Below are 27796 nucleotides of genomic sequence, written 5' to 3' on the forward strand. Positions count from 1 at the left end.
TGAGGCAGTCTATTACTTTGTCTATATGACTTTTCACCTGCTCTTCTGAGTCCCCCACTACTAGAAGATCGTCCAGGTGGGCCCAGATAGCAATTCCCTCTTGTCTTAGTCTTGCTATCACAATGATAAGTATTTTGGAGAAAGTCCTTGGAGAGGTGGAGAGGCCGAATGAGAAAAAAACGAAGGAACCTTTGGTGCCCTGGAAAAATTGTGACATGCAGATATGCATCCTTTAAGTCTATGGATGCCATACACGCCCCTTTTTTATGTTTGGAAGTATGGATCTTATCGACTCCATCTTGAACGGCCTTACATGTACGAACCTGTTCAGGCGTCTCAGATCCAGGATGGTCCGAAACCCTCCTGAGGCTTTCTTCACCACGAAGAATCTTAAGTAGCACCCGGTTCCTTCCTGTCCTTCTGGTACTCTTACTACCACCCCTTGTTCCAACATTAACTGAAGACTTGACAATAAGGCTGTTTTCTCCTCTTTGTTTACTGGGACTGGTGAACTTAAGAAAATTTTTTTTTGGGATTTTGGAGAATTCTATTTTGTAGCCAGATTTCACTACTTCTAACACCCACTTGTCTGTTGTGGATGCCTCCCAGATTTGATGAAACTCCAGTAGTCTGGCTCCTACCCGTACTGTCTCGGCGTCATTGCTGGTCTTTCTTCGGCGGGAATCTCCCGTCACGCCCTCTTTTGGCCACAAAAATTACCTCTAGCCTGCCACGGCCTCTAGTTTCTGCCTGGTCTGTAAGAAGCCGCATCCCTAAACTCCTGGAACTGTCTAAACGGCTTTGCAGGAGGTGGCTTTTTTGTTGCCTTGTCCTGCGGTAGCCATACCGACTTACCCCCTGAAATCTTAGAAATTATCTCATCCAGTTGTTTACCAAAGAGATAATTCCCTTCGAATGGCAGTGACAGCAGTTTGTTCTTGGACTGCACGTCCGCTGCCCAAGGTTTTAACCTCAGTGCTCTATGTGTCACTGCGGCTACCGCACCTGCCCTGGCTGTTAGCTTCACTGAGTCTACTGAGGCTTCGCAGATAAATTCAACTGCTAATTGCAAGTTTTGAATTGTTTTAATCAACGCAGATCTGAGTACTCTGGCTGTAACCGCCATAGCAGCTGCCGGCTTTGTTGCAGCTCCTAACGTGAGATGTTGCTTCCTGAGCCCAAGCTCCAGTCGCCTATCCATGGGGTCTTTGAATACATTTGCCTCTTCTAGTGGCAATGTAGTCTTTCTGGAAATGTGAGCAATTGCCGCGTCCACCTTGGGAAGTTCATCCAATGTGGCGGTCTGGGCTGCATCGAATGGATACATTTTATTTATCTTGGCAGGAACAGCTATCTATCTGGGTGCTTCCATTCACCCTGTTTCATTTCTTTCAATGATTCGGACAGAGGAAAATGTTTAACTTTCTTTCTCTTGTCCTTAAACAGGAGCTCTTGAAGAGCTAAATCATCCTGCTTGTCCTCTATGTTAAGAGATTTGTGAATCAATTCAATTATGTTTGCTCTGCTCCTTTTCCCTGCTGGTTTCTGACCTAGGTGAAGCACATAACTTTATCACTCACTACTCTATTATACACAAAATACAACAAGAAAAACTTCTAGCTAAGCAATGCATATGATCCACAGGCTTACCCCGACTTTCTAGATTGCCGCTTCTCTTTTATGGTACCAGCGGGCGCCTCTGTAGACATAGCAGGCTCCTGCCTCCCTGTTTGCTGCTCAGACTCCAGCTTCCTGGCTGACAAAACCACTTGCACAGTAGTAAAGAAAAAAACTACGTTTGAACTCCAAACGGTTTCGCTGCGGTGCTAAAGCCGCTTGCACGCTGACGCTCCGGCCTTTATGCCCTTAGCAGCGCTTCACTCCTGCCCACACAGGACGCGTCATTCATGTCAGCCTCCAGCGCCCGCTGGTGACGTCCGCCTCCTCTCTCCACAGATGAACGGAGACCAGGTACACGTGCCGCACCACGCGCCTGAGGAAGCCGCCGCTCAAGCCACTCAGCCGGCATGCAGCACCCGGGTATTAACCCGCGGAAGGCCGGCTCCCACCTTCCCCTTGGCCTGACTCCGATAACGCCAGCGGGTAATCTTCACGGGGTAAGCCACACGTACTGCCCGTTTGAAAGGGGAAAAAAAAGACACAGATCAAGGGAGGAGTGACCCTTATATAGGGGACGTGTCTTTTTTTCCCTTTGCAAGTACTGCCCAGTGGGGAGGAACCCAGTGTGTGTCTGCCATGGGAGGAGGTAGAGGAAAATGTTTTATAGTCAGCTGAGATCAAACCATGGCCATACACACTAGAAAATTATCTTTCCAATATGGTTGGTTGGAATGAAAATCTGGAAACAAATTACAATCGACAAGCTTCCCCCACATGCCAGTAATTGGAGAACTGCAATTACCAGCATGCAGGGCTCACTGGTATTATAGTATAGTATTATGGCTATGGTTTACCTGTACAAAAATATAAAAAAAAATAAACCCAGCACAAAGTAAAACTTTAATACATATACACACTACACCTTGATTCTGTCGCTGCTTGGTCCCTTGTCTATGTAGAATCCTTCTTGGACCCCACCCCATAAGATTGAGATGATCAAATATGGCAGTTTGACCAAGGCTACTCTATGAGAGGGATAAGCACACTCATACACATCTGAAAATAAAGCCTATAAATCAGCGGTTCCCAACCCTGGTCCTCAAGTACCCCCAACAGTGCACGTTTTCCAGGTCACTCGGCAGGTGCACTCATTATTCACTGGAGAAAATATACAGACACCTGGGTGTCTGTTTGGGGCGCCTGTATGAGTGGTTAGGCCTGCAGCAATCAAAAACAGGGATTGTCAGTCCCTATATAGCAAAGAGAAAATTGGTGATATTGCAAATGGAATTGAGGGTAAAATGTGCCTTTTTGCAGATGACACAAAGGTATGCAACAGGGTAGACACACCAGGAGGGGTAAAACAAATGATTGATGATCTAGGTAGATTAGAGGAATGGTCAAGAGCATGGCAACTACAGTTTAATGCCAAAAAATGCAAAATCATGCACTTGGGTTGCAAAAATCCAAAGACTAAATATAGTATAAATGGCACTATAATGGAAACTACTGAGGAAGAGAGGGATCTAGGTGTCACTATTTCAGGGGACTTAAAGGCAGGTAGGCAATGTAACAAAGCAATGAAGAAGGCAAGTCAGATGCTTGGTTGCATAGGGAGAGGTATCAGCAGTAGAAAGAAAGAAGTAATAATGCCACTGTATAGGTCATTGGTACGACCTCACCTAGAGTATTGTGTTCAGTTCTGGAGGCCATATCTCCAGAAGGATATAAATACATTAGAGACTGTACAAAGAAGAGCAACTAAAATGGTGCATGGCCTACATCACAAAACGTACCAGGAAAGACTAAAAGATCTTAATATGTATACTTTAGAGCAGAGAAGGGAAAGGGGGGACATGATAGAAACTTTCAAATATATCAAGGGTTTTAACAAGGTACAGGTGGGAGACATTCTTCACAGGAAGAGGAGCAACAGAACACAAGGACATGCACTGAAACTAGAGGGAGGAAGATTCAGGGGAAATTTGAGGAAGAATTACTTCACAGAAAGAGTAGTAGATAAGTGGAATAGCCTACCATCAGAGGTGATAGAGGCAAATACAGTAGTACAATTTAAACATGCTTGGGATAAGCATATTGATATCCTTACAAAAAAATAAGGATCAAATATGGTTTGAGGTAACATGTTTAAAAAAGGGGCAGACTAGATGGGCCAAGTGGTTCTGATCTGCCGTCAAATTCTATGTTTCTATGTTTCTATTGCGCAATTGAGGACAGAACAAGGATTTGTAAAAATGTACAAATCCTTGTTCTGTCCTCAATTGCGCAATCTCCCCCCCACTTTTTTTGCACTCATTATTCAGACACATTTTAAAAGATCCACAGGTGGAGCTAATTATGTCCCTTGTGATTCTGTGTGGAGACCTGGAAAATGTACACTGTTGGGGCTACTTGAGGACCAGGGTTGGGAACCACTGCTATAAATGATGTAATACCCACCTGAAGTATATTATATATTTTCCTTGACAAAACTATACAGGTATATACAGCTAGGAGGCAATTTGGTCTTTGATATATCCCATGTAATCCTCCAGGATAGCCTCCTGTAGTTTGGAAAACTGTGGATTCAGACCTTATAGTTTGGTTTCATGTTTTGACCTTAGATTAAAAGCAGTCCTTCCCAACAGTCCAGATTAAGGATATCCATGCTTAGGCACATATTCGTCAGTTTGATTATCCCATCTGTGCACAAGCAGGGATATCCTTAAAGCCTTATCTGTTGAGCTGCCTTGTGGACCAAAATTTAGGAACCACTGTATTAAAAGCAGTGGTTCTCAGGCTCAGTCCTCAGGACCCCACACACCTCACGGTTTCCAGGTCACTGACACATTTTAAAAGATCCACAGGTGGAGCTAATTATTTCACTTGATTCTGTGAGGAGACCTGCAAAACATGCACTGTGTGGGATCCTGAGGACTGAGTTTGAGAACCTGAGCATAAAATCACTGGGTTTATGAAAACCTGGAAAGCTCATTGCATACCAGATATGACTCATGCATTTGTAGGCTACGTCCTCATATAAAGCCTACAGCCCAACAGTTTCACTGCCTCTTTCAGTCCTGAAAGGATCATGTGACAGGGCTGGCTGGATGTTGTTGTTCAGCAACATCTGGTGAAATCTAAACTGTGGTAAATGAATGCATCAGGCACAACCGACAATAAAGACATCAGATTGAAAGACGGAGGGATTTTTTTTAGATTAAAATGTACAAAAATATATACAAAAAAAACCAAAACATTCTAGGTCATTTTACAAAACTTCACATCTCAAAGTTCAGAATGGAACACATGTTCTTGAACCCACACAAGAGATCAAGAATTTGAGACGTTTCCTGTTTCACTCGATTCAGAAAGACACATTTTAGTGCCTAGAACCCATACATCACCATGCTAAACCAAATATTCCCATCATTTCTAATATAGAATGGCCAAAATCCCCATTGCATAAATTTCTCTCTGTGATAGAATTCTAAATCACAACATAATTAAACAGTGATCATAATGGTTATTTGATACTTTTAAAACATAAACTTTAATAAGTGGTAGAATTTTAGCAAAAGAGGCAAGACAGAGACATACCCTCCAACATGACTCATTCCATTAGGTACAACATTCTCTGTTCCTGGACTCCCCTGGTAATGTATGATTGCCATCACCTGTGGTGAGACGCCTTTCTTATCAATTACCTAGCTCACCACAGGTGATGGCAATCATACATTACCAGGGGAGTCCAGGAACAGAGCATCTTGTACCTAATGGAATGGGTCATGTTGGATGATATGATGAGATACCCCTTTTTTACCCAAAGTCCTATGATAGAGTGGAGCATGTGGCTGGTAAAACAATCTTGTAGTCCACAGAATGTGTCTCGTGTCTACAACTGCAGACACAGATAAAATAGTTGTTGCACACTGTGCTAAAGGCTGTCCGATCCCTTAGGCTAGGCATGTCCAAACTATGACCCTCCAGCTGTTGCGAAACTACAATTCCCATCATGCCTTGCCACAGTTTTGCTATTCGGGAATACTAAAACGATGGCAAGGCAAGCTGGGTTGTGTACTTGCACGACAGCTGGAGGGCCACCGTTTGGACATGCCTGGCTTAGGTGGCCATACAAATTCATAAGCAAAGCAGAAGCTCGGGTCAGGGGCCAGACAGGACATATGACAAGACCACAGCGAGATGACCCACGAAGAGGGTAAAGCATGGTTTCTGCTTCTGGACATCAACAAACGGCAAGACTTGAGGTGACGCTGGCATATCCCTGAGATCAGAAGGTGTGTAACAGCCATTCAATATGAATAGAGCTGGGGTAGCCAACCCTAGTCCTCGAGAGCTACCAACAGTGCATGTTTTGCAGTTCTCCTCACAGAATCACAAGTGAGCTAATTAGCTCCATCTGTGTATCTTTTAAAATGTGTATGTGATTAATGAGTGCAGCAGCTAGGTTGTCTGGAAAATGTGAACTGTTGGTAGCTCTCGAGGGCTAGGGTTGGCTACCACTGGAATAGAGGATCTCAAATCACCCTCTGGAGGAATACAATGAACAGTATAATGGGGAGGGCAGTCTGTATCTGCAGAGGCAGTAGGGACATTATTGTTGTGTCGGTGGCAGATGAAGGTTCAGTTTAGCCGGAACAGTTTTACAGCCCTTGTCAGAAAACAATCTACTGTCTTTAGGGAAATAAATCATCTCCTCCTTGGCCACCCGTAATGCCAGCTCTTCGTCCTCTCTAAGCCCGCGATGTCTTAATTCTGCCAAGATGCATTTCTTCACGTGCCTGAGCTCCAGAGGAAGGAAGGGGATAAAGAAGTCAATGAGGTTCTTGTCGATAAGGTTGCAGCGCCAGAATCCACCTGGGGATGAAGAAATAAAATGCAGAATTATTAAAGCTGGCCATACATTAAAATTATTATTTCAGGCCCGAATGCATGATTTCTATGGCTCGTACGATTAGAATCTGATGTGCAGGCCCACAGGTCAGGAGATGGATCAGATGATGCGCTGTCCCTGGACTTCTGGGTCTGAGACCCAGAATCTCTGTGCATGTCCAGAAGGGGGTGGCCACGGTGCATGTTGGGAAGGATCTGTAACAGATCCCTCTGGCAGTGCTGCTGACAGAAGCCCATAGGTTCCAAAACAGCATGGTTTTACTACAGGGAGATCATGCCAAACAAATCTTATTGACGTTTTTGACTCCATGACCAAAATTATAGATGAAGGGGGGGCTGTAGATGTGGCATATCTAGACTTTAGTAAGGCATTTGACACTGTCCCACATCGCAGGCTGCTAAATAAACTTGAAAGTGTGGGATTGTATTATAAAACAATTAAATGGATAAGTACTTGGTTGCAAAATAGGAAACAGACAGTTGTAGTAAATGGAGTGCATTCTATGGAGGGACATGTTACCAGTGGAATACCCCAGGGATCTGTACTTGGACCAGTGCTCTTTAATATCTTTATTAGTGACACTGCAAATGGTATTGAAGGGAAAGTATGCCTTGTTGCAGATGACACAAAAATATGCAACAGAGTAGACACACCAGGAAGGGTAAATCAAATGACTGATGATCTAAGTAAACTTGAGAATTGGTCAAGAGCATGGCAAATACAGTTTAACCCAAAAGCGCAATATACAGATAGAGCAAGCTCCATCTTTGCAGGGGCTGGCGATAGAATCTAATGCCAGGAGAGCAAGCGTGCCCCTTGACAAACGGAGCCTGCCGCCGGTCCCCGCCGCCTGCCCCGTTTGTCCCCCTCACCACCCCGAGGATATGCTTCTGATGAAGGGCTGTTGTGCCTGAAAGCGCGCTAAAGCATACCACTGCTGCCGAACGGACCCCTGTGGACTGGATAAGAGGGAAAAACCTGCTGTACATCCATCCCTTGGAGGACCCTGATACCCAGTTGTGGGTTACATGCGATTTTATTGCTACGAATATGTGAGTTTGTCCAATAAATATTTTTTGTACTTTTATAAAAAACAATATTGCACTAGAAATAGATTTTTAAGCTCCTCAGGATCCGTGTGGATTTTTTATGAAGATCAAAGACCGTTGATGTGCCTATGAAACACACTTGTTTGTGAGTGCATCCATTTATTATTAAATTGTGCAGATTGTGAAAACTATATTTGCACCATGGTCTGCTTTCTCTTTTAACCCCTTCCCGCCGCAGCCTGTTTTTGCCTTCCTGACAGAGCCCTTTTTTTCAAATCTGACATGTATCACTTAAGTGGGGATAACTTTTTTTTGCTTTTACTTATACCAGTGATTTTGAGATTGTTTTCTCGTGACACATTGTACTTCAAATTAGTGGTAAATTTGGGTCGATACAGTCTGTGTTTTTTTGTGAAAAATACCAAAATGTCGTAAAAAATTGGAAAATTTAGCAATTTTCAAAATGTTAAATTTTCTGCTTGTGAGACAAATAATCATACCACTCAAAATAGTTAATAACTAACATAGACCATATGTCTACTTTATGTTTCCATCATTATTTCAACTTCCTTTTAATTTTTTTGGACACTAGGAGGCTTACAATATGAATAGCAAATTCTCAAATTTTCAAGAAAATTTCAAACACTGATTTTTTTAGGGACCAGTTCAGTTCTGATGTGACTTTGAGGGACTTGTATGTGAGACACCCCCATAAATGATGCCATTTCAAAAACTGCACCCCTCACAGTATTCAAAACAGCATTTTGGAAGTTTGTTAACCCTTTAGGTGTTTCACAGGAATTAAAACAAAGTGTAGGTGAAATTTCAAAATTTCATTTTTTTTTGCAGATTTGCAATTTTAATACATTTTTCTAAGGAACACAGTAGATTTTACTAGAGAAATGTGACTAAAAATTGATTCCCCCAATTCTTTTGTTTTCATATGTGGCCCTAGTGTGCACGTTGACCAAACCACAGGCTTCATAATAGAAGGAGCACCTACTTGATTTTGGAGCCTCCTTTTTATGAGATTATTTTTTAGGCACCATGTAGGTTTCTAGGCACCATAAGATGCTAAAAGTTAGGAACCCCCCCACAAGTGACCCCATTTTGCAAACTACACCCCTCAGGGAATTCATCTAGGGCTATAGTGTACATTTCAAACCCCCAGGGGTTTCACCAATTGTGGTACAACTGGGCAGTGAAAATGAAAAATTAAATTTTTTACACAAAAATGCAGTTCTGGCTCAAAATTTTTCATTTTCATAAGGTATGAAGGAGAAAAAGCACCCCAAAATCTGTGCCCCAATTTCTCCCGAGTATGGCAATGCCTCACATGTGACCAAAAAATACCATTTGGGTGCATGGCAGGACTCAGAAGGGAAGGAGTGATTTTTGGATTTTGCAGCTCAGATTCTGGTGGAATGTTGGTGGGTACTATGTCGCATTAGCAAGACCCCCGAAGCACCAATACAGTGGAACCCCCCCACAAGTGATCCCATTTTGCAAACTACACCCCTCAGGGAATTCATCTAGGGCTATAGTGTACATTTCAAACCCCCAGGGGTTTCACCAATTTTGATACAACTGGGCTGTGCAAATGAAAAATTACATTTTTTACACAAAAATGCAGTTCTGGCTCAAAATTTTTCATTTTCACAAGGAATGAAGGAGACAAAGCACCCCAAAATCTGTGCCCCAATTTCTCCCGAGTACGGCAATGCCTCACATGTGACCAAAAAATACCATTTGGGTGCATGGCAGGACTCAGAAGGGAAGGAGTGATTTTTGGATTTTGCAGCTCAGATTCTGGTGGAATGTTGGTGGGTGCTATGTCGCATTAGCAAGACCCCCGAAGCACCAATACAGTGGAACCCCCCCACAAGTGACCTCATTTTGCAAACTACACCCCTCAGGGAATTCATCTAGGGCTATAGTGTACATTTCAAACCCCCAGGGGTTTCACCAATTGTGGTACAACTGGGCAGTGAAAATGAAAAATTAAATTTTTTACACAAAAATGCAGTTCTGGCTCAAAATTTTTCATTTTCACAAGGAATGAAGGAGACAAAGCACCCCAAAATCTGTGCCCCAATTTCTCCCGAGTATGGCAATGCCTCATATGTGACCAAAAAATACCAGTTGGGTGCATGGCAGGACTCAGAAGGGAAGGAGTGATTTTTGGATTTTGCAGCTCAGATTCTGGTGGAATGAATGGTGGGTGCTATGTGGCATTAGCAAGACCCCCGAAGCACGGTGAAATGATGAACCTAATAATCCATAGATGTGTGGTATATTTTAAAACACTCCTTTATACATAGGCCGGGTTTGTCGGGGCAAGTTTCACAGTGGAAAATAGTATCCTTTCTTATTCCCTTTTTATAGCAAACTTTGCACCTTTTTTGTGTCCTGCCCTTTCTTGCAGTGGAGGGGATTTCGTTAGGAAAATGCTGCCCTGGTACAATACGGGGGCCAGTACTAGAAGTACTGGGGCCCTCTGCCTGCTGGTTCCCAAATATTAGGCCCTTTATGACTTCCTCTTGAAAGTGCATAAATGTCCCCCTCTGGCTGGTAGAACGGAATAGCACGTAAGCGTTATACAGTGCCATCTGGATGATATACACGGCCAGCTTCTTGTACCAGATTTTTGTTTTCCGCAGGGCACTGTACGGCTTCAGTACCTGATCTGAAAGATCCACTCCGCCCATGTACCTATTGTAATCTAGGATACAATTAGGTTTTGAGGTGTGGGTACTGGTACCTCGTACAGGGACGGAGGTGGTACTGTCTCCATGAATTGTTGTCAGTATAAGGACATCCCTCTTGTCCTTATATTTGACCAACAACATATTTTCGGTGCATATTCCCCTGCTTTCACCCCTTCTCAGTACTTGGGCAATGTGCGTTTTTGGGAGGCCTCTTTGGTTCTTGCGCACAGTACCGCAAGCTGCTGTACCTCTTGAACCAAGGGCCTTAAACAGGGGGATGCTAGTGTAAAAGTTATCCACATAGAGGTGATAACCTTTATCCAGGAAGGGGTGCACTAAATCCCAGACAATTTTTCCACTAACACCTACGAGGGAGGGGGGGCATTCTGGCGGTTCAATTCTTGAATACTTCCCTTCATATACCCTAAACCTGTGGGTGTACCCTGAGGTGCTTTCACACAGTTTATACATTTTTATGCCATACCTTGCCCTCTTACTGGGAAGGTAGTGGCGGAATTTAACCCTTCCTTTAAAATGTATAAGGGACTCGTCGATACAAATAAATTTTTCAGGGATGTACATCTCTGCAAATTTGGCACTGAAATGATCAATGACCGGCCTGACTTTGAATAGCCGGTCAAAGGTGGGATCATCTCTGGGTGGGCACTGTGCATTATCGGTGTAATGTAAAAATTTAAGTATTATCTCAAAACGAGTCCGAGTCATGGCCATACGGTAAAGTGGGGTGCTGTACAGAACATCTGTACTCCAATATTGCCTAATTTCTGGCTTTTTTACTATGCCCATATGTAACACCAGACCCCAAAACGTCATCATCTCTACTGCATCTACAGGGGTCCACCTAGCAAATGATGACGTGGTGTTTTGAGCAATAAACTGCTGGGCATATAAATTACTTTGGTCCACCATTAAATTTATAAAATCATCAGAGAAAAATAATTTGAAAAAGTCAATTTCTCTGAGACCTGTTGAATCAAATTGGATTCCTGGGATGGCCAAAAACTCAGGAACCTGGGGCTCAAAATTGTCTGGTGGTGGGGTCCATACGGGATCATTTGGGGGGGGGGGTCTCAGCTGCTCTACGGGGGCGTCTTTGAGGGGGTCCCTCATCACCAGAGGAGCTTAAGACGAATCCTTCAAATTCCCCGCTTGCATCACTGGCTGTGTCAGTCAGAGGCAAGCATGGCATATGCCTCCTCCGCTGAATACATTCTTCTGGATGACTGGGATGACATTTGGGATGACATTTGGGATGCCATTTTTATTTTTGTGTTTCTGTAAGTGTAATGTTTCAACACGTGTATAGTGTAGGGGGGGGTACAAACTTTATTTCAACACGGGGGGTATGTAGTGTGTATGTAGTGCAGAAAAAAAAAATACTTTATACAGGAATTTGATCCCAATAAAAAAAAAAATTGAAGGGGTTAAAAAAAAAAAAAAAAAAAAAGGTCCTGCACCAAAAATTGAGCACAGATGTTGGTCAGTAACGTACGTCACTGAACAGCGCTCAAAGGCAACAGGACACCCACAAAAGCAACGTGGGTGTAAAAGCAAAAAAAAAACAATTTAAAAAAACTGCAGAAAAAAAATGATATCAACCCTGTGCCAAAAATGCTGTTCAGTGATTGTACGTCACTGATCAGCGGCCACAGGACACCCACAAAAGCAACGTGGGTGTAAAAACAATTAAAAAAAATATACCACAGCACTCTCCAAAAAAAAATTTTTTTTTAAAAAACTGCAGAAAAAAAATGATATCAACCCTGTGCCAAAAATGCTGTTCAGTGATTGTACGTCACTGATCAGCGCTCAGCGGCCACAGGACACCCACAAAAGCAACGTGGGTGTAAAAACAAAACCCCACTGCACTCTCCAAAAAAAAAAAAAACTGCAGATCTGTGATGCAGTGATGCAACACTGATTAGCAGTGAGGGGCAGCAGGCACACAACTGTGGGTGCAACCTGACAGGGTATATATATAAAGTTGCTGATTAGATAATTTAAACTGATCAGCACAAAAGGGGGGGGCAGCAGTCAGTTGCACAGGCAGCACAACCTTTGGTGCAACTGACAGGTATATATATAAAAAAAAAAACCTGGACCCCCAAAAAGTTGCTGATCTTAATTAATTTAAAATGATCAGCACAAAAGGGGGGGCAGCAGTCAGTTGCACAGGCAGCACAACCTTTGGTGCAACCGACAGGTATATATATATTAAAAAAAACCTCTGCACCCCCAAAAAGTAGCTGATCAGTTTAGATATAGTGATCAGCACAAAAGGGGGTGCAGCAGACACAAAATATAGCACTCTGTCACTCTCTCACTATCTCTGACTATCCTCTGACTATCCTCTGACTATCTCTGACTATCTCTGACTATCTCTGACTATCTCTGACTATCTCTGACTATCTCTGACTATCTCTCACTATCTCTCACTATCTCTCACTATCTCTCACTATCTCTCACTATCTGTGACTATGACACTGCAGCAGCAGCACACAGGAAGTCACAAGATCCAGGAAGCATCCAGCTGCTGGCAGCACGCTACCAGCGGTGATCAGGTAAGTATCAGGCAAGGTTCAGGTATGTATAGCAGGACAGAGTGGCCGGTGACCGCTCTGCACGCAATTCCAGACCGGAATGGCGTCTGCAGCGCAGTCACCGTTAGTTTAAATGGCGCGCCATGGCTGTGATTGGTCCGTCGGTCCGACGGACCAATCACAGCCTTGGGGGCAGGTGGGGTGAGGTGTCGTCGTCACCGATGACCCCCTCATGCCCCCTCACACCCGGCGGTGATTGACACCTGTGTTACCGAGCGTCTGATTCGCCGGTAACACAGGAAAACGCTGCGAATGGCTGTTCACATTGAACAGCCAATCACAGCGATCGCCGACGGGGGGGCGGGACAGCAGACATCAGGGACAGCAGACATCGTCCCTCTGTCACTGCGTCTCTAGACGCAGTGGCACTTTGAAGTCATGACGTATATATACGTCATGTGTCGGGAAGTACATCCCGGCCATGACGTATATATACGTCAAATGTCGGGAAGGGGTTAAATCCTAAGGTTACTGACAGTGACCCACACGGGGAAAAAACAAACTGATTGCTTGCCGATTACAGTGACCCATACACATATCAAAATTGTGTAAGTGTGATTGCTTTGTGTTTTCCGCCAAGGGTTGCATTATTCACTTGTTGTTAATTGTTTCCACGAACCCTTTGGTGAAGGGTTCATTCTTGTGCTTACCTAGGCTGAGAAACACAGGGTGCGCTAGAAGTCAACAAAAAATTTCTTTTACTATTATCTGAATGACCAGTATGCTGACAGTTGCAGATCTTAGGATAGATCTGATGTGAAATTACACACATAAAATCTATGGTGTGTCTGGGAAACTGCCGGGGAGTTCTGGGGAAATCGTGACACGATCTGGATCAGATGCTGGTCGTCCTGATGTATGGCCAGCTGATCAGTGCCACCTAGTCTGCTCAAAATAATAAAGAGGAGCTGAGTAATGGGAGTAGATTTAGGCCTGTTTAGTAATTGCTTGTGCCATTTTAAAAACTCTAATATAAAAGCTCTAGTTTTTCATTTGAGGACTGTTCACTGTTAAACAGCAACAAAGCCTATAACCACAGGAATCCTCATTCAGGCAGAGGGTGGGGTGGTCTAATCCGCAGCCCCCCTCCGCTGGGCTTCCCATTGTTAATGATCGCATATGCTCTAACATATGCGATCATTAACACAAGGGACAGTCTCTTGGGTCTGATACCGGGAGTCCGTCTGCGCATGCGCAGAACTCCGGAGCCGGCCGCAGGGCATGCTGGGAGGGATCAGTGACGGATCCCTCACACAGAGCTGCGGTAAGAAGCCCATAGGTTTCTGCAGGAAATCGCCAGCTTTTGCTGGTGATTCCCTCCGCAGCGCTGACACTGCATACAGAAATGCAGTAAAAAAGCATGATAAATGGGATTTTTACCGCATTTCTGGGTTAGAGCATCCCGCCCATAGTCTGTAAAACTGAATAGATACTGGACAATATAGTTAAAGTCCTCTCCTGTCGCCTGTACAAGCAGCTCAATCTGACAATATAGTCAGCGACTTCATGTACGGAGCGGGTTACGCCCCCGACCAATATCGGTCAGTGTGTATTCACTATATCGGTCTCCTGCGGCACCACAGGAATTGCTTCAGTGTGTGCTCCTGCGGCACCACAGGAATTGCTTCAGTGTGTACCACATAATCCTCTTCCAGATTACAGAAGTTTAGTGATCACACTTCAGTCCTAAAACTTATGACAAGTATTTGCTTCTACAAAACATCACAAAGAATGAATGAGTTTTAAGCAGTGAAACTACCGCAATATTGTTACTATGAGGTATGGAGATACTCACTGTTGTGGTTGTTGAATAATCCAAGGGAGAGCACAGACTCCAAATGACTTAACTGCAAATCCTCTCTCTTCTTCCCAGACCTCCAGAATTCCAGCACCTGTTTGTTAATCAGATCACCTCCTGCGTTGCTAAAGGGAGAACACATTTTATGGAACTTTTCCCTATTGATGGATTATAATTTTTTTTTTTTTATATAAAATGTTGTTAAAAATGACACTTTTTTTTTTAAGGTGGGTTCTGGACAAATTTCAACTAAACTAAGTAAGAATAGCAAAAAGCTCAGCTATGTGCTAAATGTGTAAAGCGTAATCCTGGATACATTTCTAGAATAGGTCAGTATTAGGAATGAATTGTTTGGGTTTTTGGTGGAGTAACGTGGCTCTTATTCGTGGGGATCGGACTGGTCTATTCCAAAAGGATATCCCAAATGAACGGACAGACCCCCTTTGTTCCCCTCTTTGTCCAATACAAAAATGAGTGCCTAGTGTCTATACCTCACACCTTTCTTTCAGTATTAGGAATGAGTTTGGAGCATGGGGGCCCCTTGGTTGGTGTGACCAGGCTGCTTTGAAACATCATTATTGTAACACTTAAGCAAACACTGCTTTTTACTAATGTGACACTTTTCAACACCCTAAAGCTCTGTGCCGAGCAACGGGCTTAAGCACGATAGCATACATTGCAGGACATCTGTGTGCTGAGCACGGGACACTACATCAGCAATCACTGCTGATCAGATTGTTCCGAAATAGGGCTGAAATTGTCCCGTGGGTATGCACCTTAAACGTTACGTGTTAAGTGTTGTATAGGTTAAAAGTAACTGATGCAGATCATTAATGAAACACTAACTGCTACTTCCTACTTTTGTGATGCCTTTGGGGTGAACGGGTTGTGCTGGAATGGGAAATTCCATACTCTTTGGTTGGAATGCTTGGAAACCACCTTATGAGTTCACCTGGTGTTGCCATATTTTGGGAAACGCAACCGAAAATTGGAGCACATACAAACTCAACACAACGTATAACCAGATGGATTCAGCAGTGAGTTAGCAATTCTAGTCAACATACAAATGTCCTGCCAAAAATGTTACAATGTAAACAAGACCTTTTCTAGAGCAGTTAGGACAAGGACTGTTCAAGCCCCCCCTCCCCCCCAAAAAAAAAAACAACAACAATGTTTTCCCCTCACAGATTGAAATCCCATATTCTTATTTTTTCCCTAGAGTAGAACACCTTTTCATACTACAATATATGCTGTATGCAACACTTCGTGAATGCGCTTAATTATCCATCTCACGCAAGTAATACTGCCCCCCAAAACTTTCTAAGTACAATGTCTAATGGGAAATGTATTTGGTGGAAGGTGCAGAAATGAATTCACTATTGCCCATTTCCTCATCCTTATTCAATTTTGCACTGTCTGAAAGAGGCATTTTTGTACATTCCAATTATTAAAAAAGAAATAAAAATATTATAGTGTCCAGCACCTGAGGAAAATGAAGATAGCTTTACGGTAAGACACTCCATCTATGTCTTCATAATAGTCCAGGAAAGGCTTGATGGCATCGATAAGACCAGAGTGTAGCTTGTCCATCTCATCAAATATAAATATGGAGCGAGCACAACGACTGACATTACCCCGAATCCAAGACTGTAACTGGTCCTGTCACAGAGAGGAGGAGGGGGGAGAATAGTTAGCCGCAATTCACCACAATGAGAAAAGATTTAATGCAAATACCAAAATTGAAGTTTCTTTTTTATATTTCAATGGGGGGGATACTGGAGCAATGGCTATTACGTGTGGCAATATGTCGCTGGCAATATATTGCTAGCTATATATTGCTCAATCATATTGCTCAGTGTCCCGTTCGTCTGCAACCAGAGATGGTCACAGATGAAAATGCCACACTACCGGGAGAAGAGGCAGTGGAAGTCGCTGGTCGGAGGAGCATGCTCCTCCGACCAGCGACCATTCAGGGGCTGAAAACGGGAGAGCGCACCCAGCGATTTATCACTGGTGCACACTCCAATCAGCAACCATATTGCCAGCGATAAGTGTACCGTGTGTACCATAGGCGTGCGCACGGGGGGTGCCAGGGGTGCACAGGCACCTCCTAATGACAGGCACCCCCGTGCGCACGCACGCCTATGGTGCCCTTCCCCCCGCACAATTGCAGTAGCACTGAAGCGCAGCAGTGAGGATGCTGTGCTCGGACAGGCTGTCGTGTCTGCTGTCTGAGCACTGCAGTGATGTGGTCACAGTGAGGATGCGGCGCCAGCGTGCGTGCCCGGACACGCAGGGGAAACTGAAAACATTGCAATGATGATATGTGCGGACGGGTTGCTCCTCCTCCCGGTCAGCATTACAACAGGCAGCCAATCGCGAGGCTGCCTGTTGCTGAATGGGGGGCGGGACAGAAGACACTGCTCAGACACGACGAGTGATCTGAGCAGTGAACTGAACTGGAGAGGAGGACTCATGAATGATGCTGTTAGCAGCAAGACTCCAAGCCATAGGTAAACTAATTTAAGGGGAGGAGGGGCACATAAATATTAGAACATATCATATTCAGTAATATAACAGAAGAACTAAATTATCTTGGAGTGTGTGGGGCGGGGGGGGGGGGGGGTTGTGGGTGTGGAGGCTGCCAACATTTAAGTAACAGAACTACAAGGAGGGGGTTATTATATACTAATAAAACTACAGGGCCTGATAAATCAGCAGTGCCTGCTGAGCTACTCACACTTGTACTGATGAACATTTGAAATAAGGTGCCTGTCTGCCAGCCTGTCAGAGCTGGCGGATCGCCAGCCAGAGTTAGCGATTGGCTGTCAGGCGGCAAGCTTTGATTGAGTCAGCACCTTATTTCAAATATCCGTCAGCGCTGGTGTGAGCCGATCAGCAGCATAGCTGAGCGCACACCACACAGGGCCATGACAGTAAGCGTTCTCCTTCCCTCTTCTCTCCCTTCCTGCACTAATATGGAAATTATAAGTAATGGGCATTATGTGTGTGGCACTGTACCTATTGCCCATATTTTACAAAAAATTCTTAAGCCCTGGCATAATATGTAATGGGCATTATGTGTGATGGGAATTATGGTGTGTGGCATTATGTGGACTGGGCATTACTGTGTATGGCATTTTGTGTAATGGGCATTAGAGTGTGTGGCATTATGTGTAATGGGCATTACAGTGTAATCGTTTGCAGCGCGCCTTTGGCGCTGTCCTTATTTCTGCTATGTGTGGGTGGATGATTAATTCTGAAGAGCATATACAAAAATAAGTCACCTTCTATTAAGTTTGCATTGATGCATTGATGGACACGCCCAGGAGGCGGTGATGGACACGCCCAGTAGGCGGTAATGGACACTCCCCCTCCAATGGTGCACCCTCTAAGAAAATGGGCTGCGCACACCTATGGTGTGTACACAGCTTTAGATAGTGGGGGAAGAGAGCAAAATACAAGAGAAGAAATAGAGTGCACCTCTCGGTATACCACCACCACCTTTAAGTACAATACCAATTGTCACTATGACAATTAGTTAAAATAGAATTAAACATTTTAATAAAATCTATAACAAGAATAAGCAGACAATTCTTTAGCAGCATGATTTGATCCCGTAGTTCATAGGTGATTATTTCATCACAAACCAACGTGTTTCGTCAATAAGACTTCATCAGGGGTGAATAAACTCGGTGAATAAATCAATTGAAGTTCAAAATTATAAATGTCCGGATCTTTTAGGACTCCTGAATGAGCAAAAAACGTTCACTGGTCTCAACTCCAGCTAATGGAATTCACAGAATAGTAAAATTGTACCACGGCATGCTGGGATGTGTAGTTCAACAACAGCTGGAGTGTAGAGGTTAGCCATCACTTGTCCTATGTCTATACCTTTGTTGGCTGCCTGGGCCCGGGATGAAGCTACCAGCATTAAGGCCTGGGTTACGACAAGGATTAAACCCAGGTCAACCTTTGTACAATAGGTGACCCAGGTTTAATCTAAAAGTGCCGAACAGGGGCGAAACCGGGGATTCTGGGTCCGACCCGAGGTTGCAATGTGAAAGGGGTCCCAGTCAATGTTCCCTCTAATTTTATGAAGTCTGTGTGCGGAGAAAAATTTTGGCTGTGCAACTTTGGAAGGAAATTTACATTTTTGTGCGTCACTTATATATAACTGGAAAATGACAGTCAGCATTTGTGTTAAATTTACTTAAAAATTATTTTAAACATTTAAACATTCAAAACACAGCAAACGATGTAGTTAATGGGTCCACAACTGCAAAACGGGACCACTGCTGCTTTGTGCACTCTGTTGTAATGTCTGTGCGCACGCTCGTCGAATTGTGTGCGCGCGCACAGCTTAGAGGGAACACTGGTCCCAGTGTATAAACCCAGGTTAAAAGAAGGGCTAAACACAGATCGAACACAAGTCTCATAGAAAAGAGGCTGATTGGCTTTTTGAATATCTCTCCCTTCAGGAGGTCACCAGCCTGAGGCCTGGTGAGAAGTGAAAAGTACAGTGCAAGCACGCTACACATTTTGATTGACAGAAGAAAATGGAAAAATGGAGCAATTAAGATGTCAGGGAGCTGCTGAGCAACAGGGGAAAGCAGAGATAGCCAAGCAGATTATAGGGACAGTGAGGGATGCCAAGGATGCTGGTAGCCTCTGGATAGGTCATCAATAAATAAATCAATTCATAGAATCATAAAGGTAAAGTGTCTCCACTGGACTCAGAGGAAAGTATTAAAAGTAAACTACAAAAAGGTCATGAACTCTTATCCATGGGGATTATGTTCCAAAACTATAAAGTCGAGAGTCGCTGCAGGGATTTTAGCAGGCAATTAGTCACAGGGTATACACCACAGCTAAATGAATATCCCATAGTATCACTGCTATTACCTCTCTGGTGGGCTTGTGTAACTAAGAAGTTCCATCACACAGGAGATATGCTGGACCTCAAGGCCCAGCACTAAGAATGGCACCAACCACCCTACACCAACCCATGCTGTGCAGGACTCTGTGTTATAAGCAATTTATGAAGCAGGAAGAGTGGAGACATTTACCATGCTGCCTGGATCTAATGCCAGTCCTAGCCCGATGGTGCTGGAGATGAGGAATAATGGTTACGGTATGCAGTCATATTAACGACAATCAAGTTACCCACCACCATTGGCTGAGTAAAAAAAAAACCTGACATGTTAAAAATGCCAACATAAATTATGACGGCAGTCAAAATGCCAACGTCAAAAAGTCAGCATGAAATTTTCAGGATTTTTTTCTGCGAAACCGACTTGTTATTTCTCAAAGTAAATGGGCATAGAGTTAGATTATAATAGTATGCCAAGCACAGTGAGGCATCGTGCCTAAGCATGGTGAGCAGAGGCTGTGGTACACTTTCATGGTATCCATGTTAACCTCTGTCGACATACACATCACAAAAGAATAATGTTGACATTTGACCGTCTCGTCATGTTGACCATGTCAGCAAATGCACGTTGGCATTTTGAACTTGTCAGTATTTTGACGGTTGGCCAATGGTGGTCGGGTATTGTCACTGTCGGGAAATCATACTGACTCCGCGTTTCTGCATCTGTAGCGATATAGCCACTTCCAAGGCGATCCCATTTTAGAAGCCGGTTATCTGCAGGATGAGGTACTGATTCCTGTAACTGAATCACACACCTACCTGATGAAAGATGCAGGTGAAAGTGCAAATAAAAGAATGACTGCTATAAGCAGCCTTTAAACAAGCACTCCCATTCCAGTGGGCACTGTAAGAGACTGAAATCCCTCACATTCAACATGGGTTTAAAAGGGGGAGGAAAAGGGGAATTCTAATGTAGAACAAAACAAAGAAAAAGTAATTTCCTTTTATATAGTTATTAAACATTAACTTTTATTAGACAATAATTAAGAACTGCGAACATTTTTAAAAACAAACAGACAGACAATAGTGAGATTCAAACAATACTAGTGTTTAAAACAAGGATGGCAGGCAGGTAGCACACTAAAATTCCCTTCATAAACCAATGTGAGTGTCACTTATTCAGCATGGTAGGTAATCCCAAAAATTGGGTACTGAAATTACATATTTTGTGTATTTTATGTAAGTAATATTTGTCACAGTATGCCCTCTTAAATGAATGCCTCCATGTGCCTAGTTAATGCACCAGGGTGCCCTCTCCTGTAATCAAGGTAATTGCGATAACAGAACGGCCACCCAGTAATAAACATGTACTAATGTATTGGCGTATTTCCCTCTATGGGCTATGCAAGTAATATTCTCTAGTGGCAACACTCGTGCTATAGTTCAGAGTTTCCCACTGCAAGCCTGCATATGGGAGACCGCGATAGAGGATAGCACCTGAACTATTGTACAGTCACCTGTCCCAAAGTACTATGCACGGTGCTGCACAATTCAAGGGGAGGTAATCCGATGAGGGGTACGCTGCCCAGAGTGAGTCCTGAGCCCTTACAAGGGCTGCGGGACCATCACGCTGATGGACACACAATCAGTAAACGCATTCATAAGAAAAACAACAAAAGTTTCAGTGTGCTATTCTGCCCGCACACCGCTAGCCGGCACGCGCTTTGCAGATTAGCTCCTTCACAGAGGCATTCATTTAAGAGGGGATACTGTGACATATTACTTACATAAAATACACAAAATTATTAATTTCAGTACCCAATTTTTGGGATTACCTACCATGCTGAATAAGTGACACACTCACATTGGGTTATGAAGTGAATTTCAGTATGCTGCCTGCCACCTTTGTTTTAAACACTAGTATTGTTTGAATCTCACCATTGTCTGTCTGTTTTTAAAAATGTTCGCAGTTCTTAATTATTGTCTAATAAAAGTTCATCTTTAATAACTATTGGTGCACCTATATAAAAGGACATTACCTTTTCTTTGTTTTGCTCTACATCTCCCTATAGCAGGGACGTGCAGTCAGGGGAGGCAGAGCCTCCCCTGTCATTAATGAGAAAAATAATAAAATAATAGAAAACAAATACATATGACACATATTATGTGTCAAATATATGCTTTTTATTATTATTATTATTATTATTATTATCTCCCATTTTTTTTTTTTTTTTGACTGGCTTAGGAGGCACCAAGAGCGGTGCCTCCCGCTGACAATGTTAAGTGTCCAAAACAGGGGGCGGGCAGCGGGCGGGACCGAGCACCGGGCTGTAAAAGCCCATTCAAAAAAGCTGTAGAAACGGCACCTGTTGAGGTGCCTCAGTGACAGGGACGTGCTTTCTGCCTATAAGAAAGTACGCCCCTGTCACTGAGGCAGATGTGATTGGACAATCATATCTGCCTCAGTGACAGGGCGTGCTTCATATAGGCAGAAAGCACGTCCCTGGCTGTAACTGAGGCACCTCTACAGGTGCCGTTTCTATAGGCAGAGGTCCGCTAATTGCTGCTGTCACCGCACGGGCCAGGCTCCTCACTGCCTGCTTTCTTCATGCCGCAATTGCCCATTGGAGTCCTTGTCATGTCGCTGCCGTCGCCCTGCTCCCCGCTCAGCTCCAGAGGAGGGGACAGAGCCGGAGACAGCAGGTGTGGACGAGAAGAGCGCTGCAGACCCGCAGCAAACCAGCGGGCAGAGAGCCAGAAGGATCCGAGGGGAGCAGCTGGGACGGGGAGAGTCACTCATGTCCCCAGCGTGGGAGGAACTGTAAGACGGCGCAGACGAGAGGCCGCCGTGCTAGTCACCAGCACACATACCGGCGCATCGTCCCAGCGCCACAGTCTGGTTCGCTGTTCAAGAGGGAGAGGCAGACAGGCGATGCAGCAGCAGTGAGAGATGCCACAAAGCCCACACAGGCCAAAAGGTCAGAGGTATGTTGGCAATTATTACCACAGTATGTACAGCATGTGCATAAAAATAGCCACAGGCAGTGCCACTTAGGGCAAAGTCTATAGTTGTGGTGGTGTTTTTTCTTTTTTTTGGAGGGGGGGGCACCAGACTACTACCTTGACCCGGGTGCCTGAAATCATAGTTTTGGCCCGGGCATGTGCCCCTGTGCCAGTAAGATTCTAAAACTGCAGGCCCGCCAGCGTAATTATAGACCCTGTACAGAATGAGGCCGAGTGGGAGCCCACAGCCAGCTGCTTCTAGTGAGTAATTCTGCCACTGTTATGCTGCCAGCTGCGAACTCCCACTTGGCCTGATTTTGTACAGGGTCTGTAATTATGTTGGTGGCATAACAGTGTAAGGACCCACTAGATGCCGCCGCCCACCGACAAAATCTCTAGCTCCACGGCCACCAAGTTCAGAGAGCAGCTGACAGTTGAGAAGCCACAATCCAGATAGGTGCTCCCCTCCGCTGATTATCCCCCACTGTCGCTAATACATATATGCCCGAAGTTACCTGCTATGCCCCATGCAAGTATGCCTGGCACTCCCCCTTACATGCCTGTGATCTTAAAACCGGCAATACGTGGATGCGGGAAGCCGAGCGTTGAGAGTGCAGCCAGTGCTCTCTCCTCTGTGCTCCTGAGCAGCACCTGCACTATCACAGAGGCTGAGCACAGTGAGCTCCACTCAGTGTCACATCTGCCCAAATGGGGAAGATGAAATGCTGGCAGTGTGGGGGGGCTAATGTGAATTTGAGGTGTGATGCTGCACCCCTTCTGCACCTGTAGCATCTGTCATGATGCCAACAGCTACCTGGATATGCAGAGTATGGGAGCGCTGGTGCACTGCCCCCCTGACAAAGAGCATGTAAGGCCCCTGGCAATGAGCATGTAGCTCTCCTAAACAATGAGCATGTAACCCCCAAGGCAATGAGCATGTAATCTCCCTCGGCAACGATCAGGTAACCCCTGGGCATCAAGCAAGAAAGTCCTGGCATAGAGTAAGAAACCCCTGGCAATGAGCATTTAACTCCTGGCAACGAGCATGTAGGAAAGAGCCACTTATGGGGAATAATATGCTATGGGCATTAAGGTGTGTGGTATGTGTAATGGCCATCAAGGTGTGGGGTATATTGATTAATATGCATTACAGTATGTGGCATACTGCTGTCACTCAGGGGCCCCACTGCACTGCTTTGCCCGGGGGCCCATACTGCTGTTAAGATGGCCCTGAGTCCAGCGCCATTGCGGGTGCAGCGACCAACACACCATGGAGTTGGTGGAGCTGCACAGCTGTAAGTGAGGGGACAGGCAGTGTGAACAGGAGCCACCATGAGAGAGGCTACCAGCTGGAGCTGGAAACTTAAGACAGGTACCCTGTTCTACTCTGTCCCCAGCCATTAGGCTATAGGACAGCAGACTGCATCAATGTACCCCTTCAAAGCGGACAGTGACAGTATTTTCCACATTGTCACTAGCTAGCATGCTCAGCTTGCACCCAGCTTGCTAACGCGAAGCCCTGCTGATAGTCACCCCTGTCACCCTGCCAGGATCCCATCCATCCATGCTGCCTCCTTGATACCTGTCATAGTGGCCCCCAGGCTCTGCTATTTAGTAATTCACACTTGTAGCAGCCGCTCTGTGCCCGGGCATCACTCATGTGCCACCTGTGGGCTGCAGTAGACTAGGCGGGGCTGGCTCAGGGTATGTGCTGGGAGACCCTATAGGATAGCATATCTGTGACACCATGAGGCCTAATTATGATAGATCGCATATAAGTGCAATCTGGTTGCGGCTCAGTGTAGCCAGCGCCAACGTGCTTTGTGGGGAGCATCAGGTCCAGGTTGCTTCTGCACTGACAGGCAGGAGCTGCTCTGCCGGTCTCTGCTGCTTATGCAGGCGGCAGCTCCCACACCTGCCTGTCAGTGCAGAAGCAACCCAGACCAAGTGCTCCCCACAGAGCCCGTTGGCGCTGGCTCCACCATGGCAGTGCCTCACCAACCTCACCGCACGTCCCTGCCCTATAGCCATTGGTCACGCACCTCCAATCCTGTATCAATCTTAGATTGTACTAATACACATGGGGGTCCACAACCAGTAACATCAGTCTTGTGCGACTGGCATCCCTCCTCTCTCTCGTCTGGATTTCAAATATATTGGTTCTACTTCACTCGGAAGAGGGCGGATTTGGCCCCGTTCCGATGGTGGTGGTGGGGGGGGGGGGGGGGGGGGGGCTGCGCATGCTCCGGTCGTTACATTATATACCAGAGTGTTCTACATGCATAAAAGAGAACTGTGATTTAGCTGTGCATCTCTCTATGACAGAGAGCAGTGACAATGATAGGCCTGGCGTAGACTATGGATGTGGATGAGATACATGGGACAAAAAGATGGTATAGCGCACAGACAATACCTAGGTCGACGTTGACAAAAAGTCAACACAAAAAAGGTTGACATGAGTTTTTCACATTTCTTGGTGTCCAAATTGACATCTGAGAATATGGACCCAGAATTTGTGTACCGCTTTGCTCACCATGTTTCTGGCTACTTTACCGCTTCCGGAGTCCGCGTGGATGGCCATGGGACGACCTTGTGCATTTCAACCATTTCATGTCAACCTAGGTATGGTCTGTTGTTTTTTTAAGGTATTGGAGAAAAAAAAAAAAAAAGTAAAAAAACTTTGCAGGTGGTAAAAGTACCTTGTATAGAGAGATCAAACTGTCATGTGGGAAATGCAGGCTGGATACAAAGAGATGGACAAATTTGCTTTTCATTCCCATCTCGTAGATATTCTCTACAATAATGTTGCTAGCAAAGTTCTTGCCAGTTCCGGTCCAGCCATGAAGAGATAAGGTCAGCGGTTTCTTGGGATCTTCGGTGCTCATAAATCCCGTTAGGGCCCGTAAGATGACATCATGAGCCAGGTGCTGCCCAAATAGCTTGTTACTCAGGTCAGTTTCTAATGCTGGACAGAAAAGGAAACAAGAAAAAAAAAATTCCTTATGAGATATAATGTTAAAGGTGGATTACATGCTATGGGAAATTAGTGTCCATGCAAAGTGCACTGTAGAAACCGCTGGCACACTTAACAAGGATTTCCGCTGGCACCCACCTGAGTGCTCTAGTATTCTGCACCAACTAATGCTTTAGTGTCACCAGGGCAGTAACAGCAAAGCTATGGGCACTTAACCCAGGAGTTATAGCTGTGTACAGACAGCGCAGCACACCCCCACCCTCTACCTGTACAGAAAGTTCAGTGTACCCTCCCCTTGTAGGTGAGCAGACAGCGCAGCGTCCTCAACTCTATGCAGGTGCACAGGCAGCATAGTGCCCCCCCCACTCCCTGTAGCTGTACAGACAGCGCTGCACACATCCTCCTCTCTCTATGCAGGTGCGCAGACAGCACAGTTCTCCCTCCCCCTGTAGGCATACAGACAGCGCAGTGCCCCCCACCTCCGTAGGCGTACAGACAGCGCAGTGTCGCCCACCTCCGTAGGCGTACAGACAGCGCAGTGTCCCCAACTCTGTAGGTGTACAGACAGCGCAGTGCCCCCCCACCTCTGTAGGTGTACAGACAGCGCAGTGCCCCCCCACCTCTGTAGGTGTACAGACAGCGCAGTGCCCCCCCACCTCTGTAGGTGTACAGACAGCGCAGTGCCCCCCCACCTCTGTAGGTGTACAGACAGCGCAGTGCCCCCCCACCTCTGTAGGTGTACAGACAGCGCAGTGCCCCCCCACCTCTGTAGGTGTACAGACAGCGCAGTGCCCCCCCACCTCTGTAGGTGTACAGACAGCGCAGTGCCCCCCCACCTCTGTAGGTGTACAGACAGCGCAGTGCCCCCCCACCTCTGTAGGTGTACAGACAGCGCAGTGCCCCCCCACCTCTGTAGGTGTACAGACAGCGCAGTGCCCCCCCACCTCTGTAGGTGTACAGACAGCGCAGTGCCCCCCCACCTCTGTAGGTGTACAGACAGCGCAGTGCCCCCCCACCTCTGTAGGTGTACAGACAGCGCAGTGCCCCCCCACCTCTGTAGGTGTACAGACAGCGCAGTGCCCCCCCACCTCTGTAGGTGTACAGACAGCGCAGTGCCCCCCCACCTCTGTAGGTGTACAGACAGCGCAGTGCCCCCCCACCTCTGTAGGTGTACAGACAGCGCAGTGCCCCCCCACCTCTGTAGGTGTACAGACAGCGCAGTGCCCCCCCACCTCTGTAGGTGTACAGACAGCGCAGTGCCCCCCCACCTCTGTAGGTGTACAGACAGCGCAGTGCCCCCCCACCTCTGTAGGTGTACAGACAGCGCAGTGCCCCCCCACCTCTGTAGGTGTACAGACAGCGCAGTGCCCCCCCACCTCTGTAGGTGTACAGACAGCGCAGTGCCCCCCCACCTCTGTAGGCGTACAGACAGCACAGTGCCCCCCACTTCTGTAGGCGTACAGACAGCACAGTGCCCCCCACTTCTGTAGGCGTACAGTGCAGTGCCCCCCACCTCTGTAGGCGTACAGACAGTGCAGTGCCCCCCACCTCTGTAGGCGTACAGACAGTGCAGTGCCCCCCACCTCTGTAGGCGTACAGATAGCGCAATGCCCCCCAGCTATGTAGGCGTACAGACAGTGCAGTCCCTCCCCTCTTTAGGTATACAGACAGAAGTGTCCCTCCACTGTGTAGGTATCGTGGCAGCTCTGAAACTGAAGTGTCCCTCCACTGGCTTGCAGAGCATGCTGGTAAATGTAGTCCTAGATCTCTAGTGCACTAGCTAGCTCCTGCTCCCCTCACCTGTGGTGTTCAGCGTCCCGTCCTCCTCGCAGCACTCCACCAGGCGGCCGCAGTAGAAGCGTGGGTTGGACAGGTAGCCGGTGAGGGCAGCAGCGGAGGCGGCGGCAATGCCCAGACTGACGGGGTCCAGTAACCCCGTGGCATGATGAGGGAGAGCCAGCAATGACAGGAACAGCAGCAGCCATGTCCCGGAACAGCAGCAGCGATCAGCTGCCATTGCTGCCGGTAACGTGCGTAATGATGTACGCGACGCGATCTAACACACCGCCCCCTAGCGGTACTGCAGGGAATCACTATATCGCACACTCCGGAGTTACTGATTAGCCCTGGCATAAAAGCCACGCCTATCCAGAATGGTATCGATGTTGTTGTGCATACCGGGGAGACGAGAACTATCGATGGCTTACACCCTTTCTTTCCCACCGTGACCCCACC

General features: G+C 46.0%; 1 protein-coding gene across 1 annotated transcript; it reads right to left on the bottom strand.

Annotated features, from left to right (window-relative positions):
• Positions 1 to 5335: 5335 nt before the first annotated feature.
• Positions 5336 to 27644, bottom strand: LOC146035467 (torsin-1A-like). Its single transcript, XM_083158945.1, has 5 exons — positions 27362 to 27644; positions 25287 to 25552; positions 16195 to 16370; positions 14709 to 14836; positions 5336 to 6498 (listed from the first exon to the last, which is right to left on the bottom strand). Exons 1-5 carry the CDS (start codon positions 27576 to 27578, stop codon positions 6236 to 6238), a joined length of 1050 nt encoding a protein of 349 aa, XP_083015071.1. The 5' UTR covers positions 27579 to 27644; the 3' UTR covers positions 5336 to 6235.
• Between the last annotated feature and the right edge of the window lie 152 nt (positions 27645 to 27796).

Source organism: Crinia signifera, chromosome 9 (genome assembly GCF_055691185.1).
Source record: "Crinia signifera chromosome 9, ASM5569118v1, whole genome shotgun sequence".
In the NCBI taxonomy this organism is placed as follows: Eukaryota; Metazoa; Chordata; class Amphibia; order Anura; family Myobatrachidae; genus Crinia; species Crinia signifera.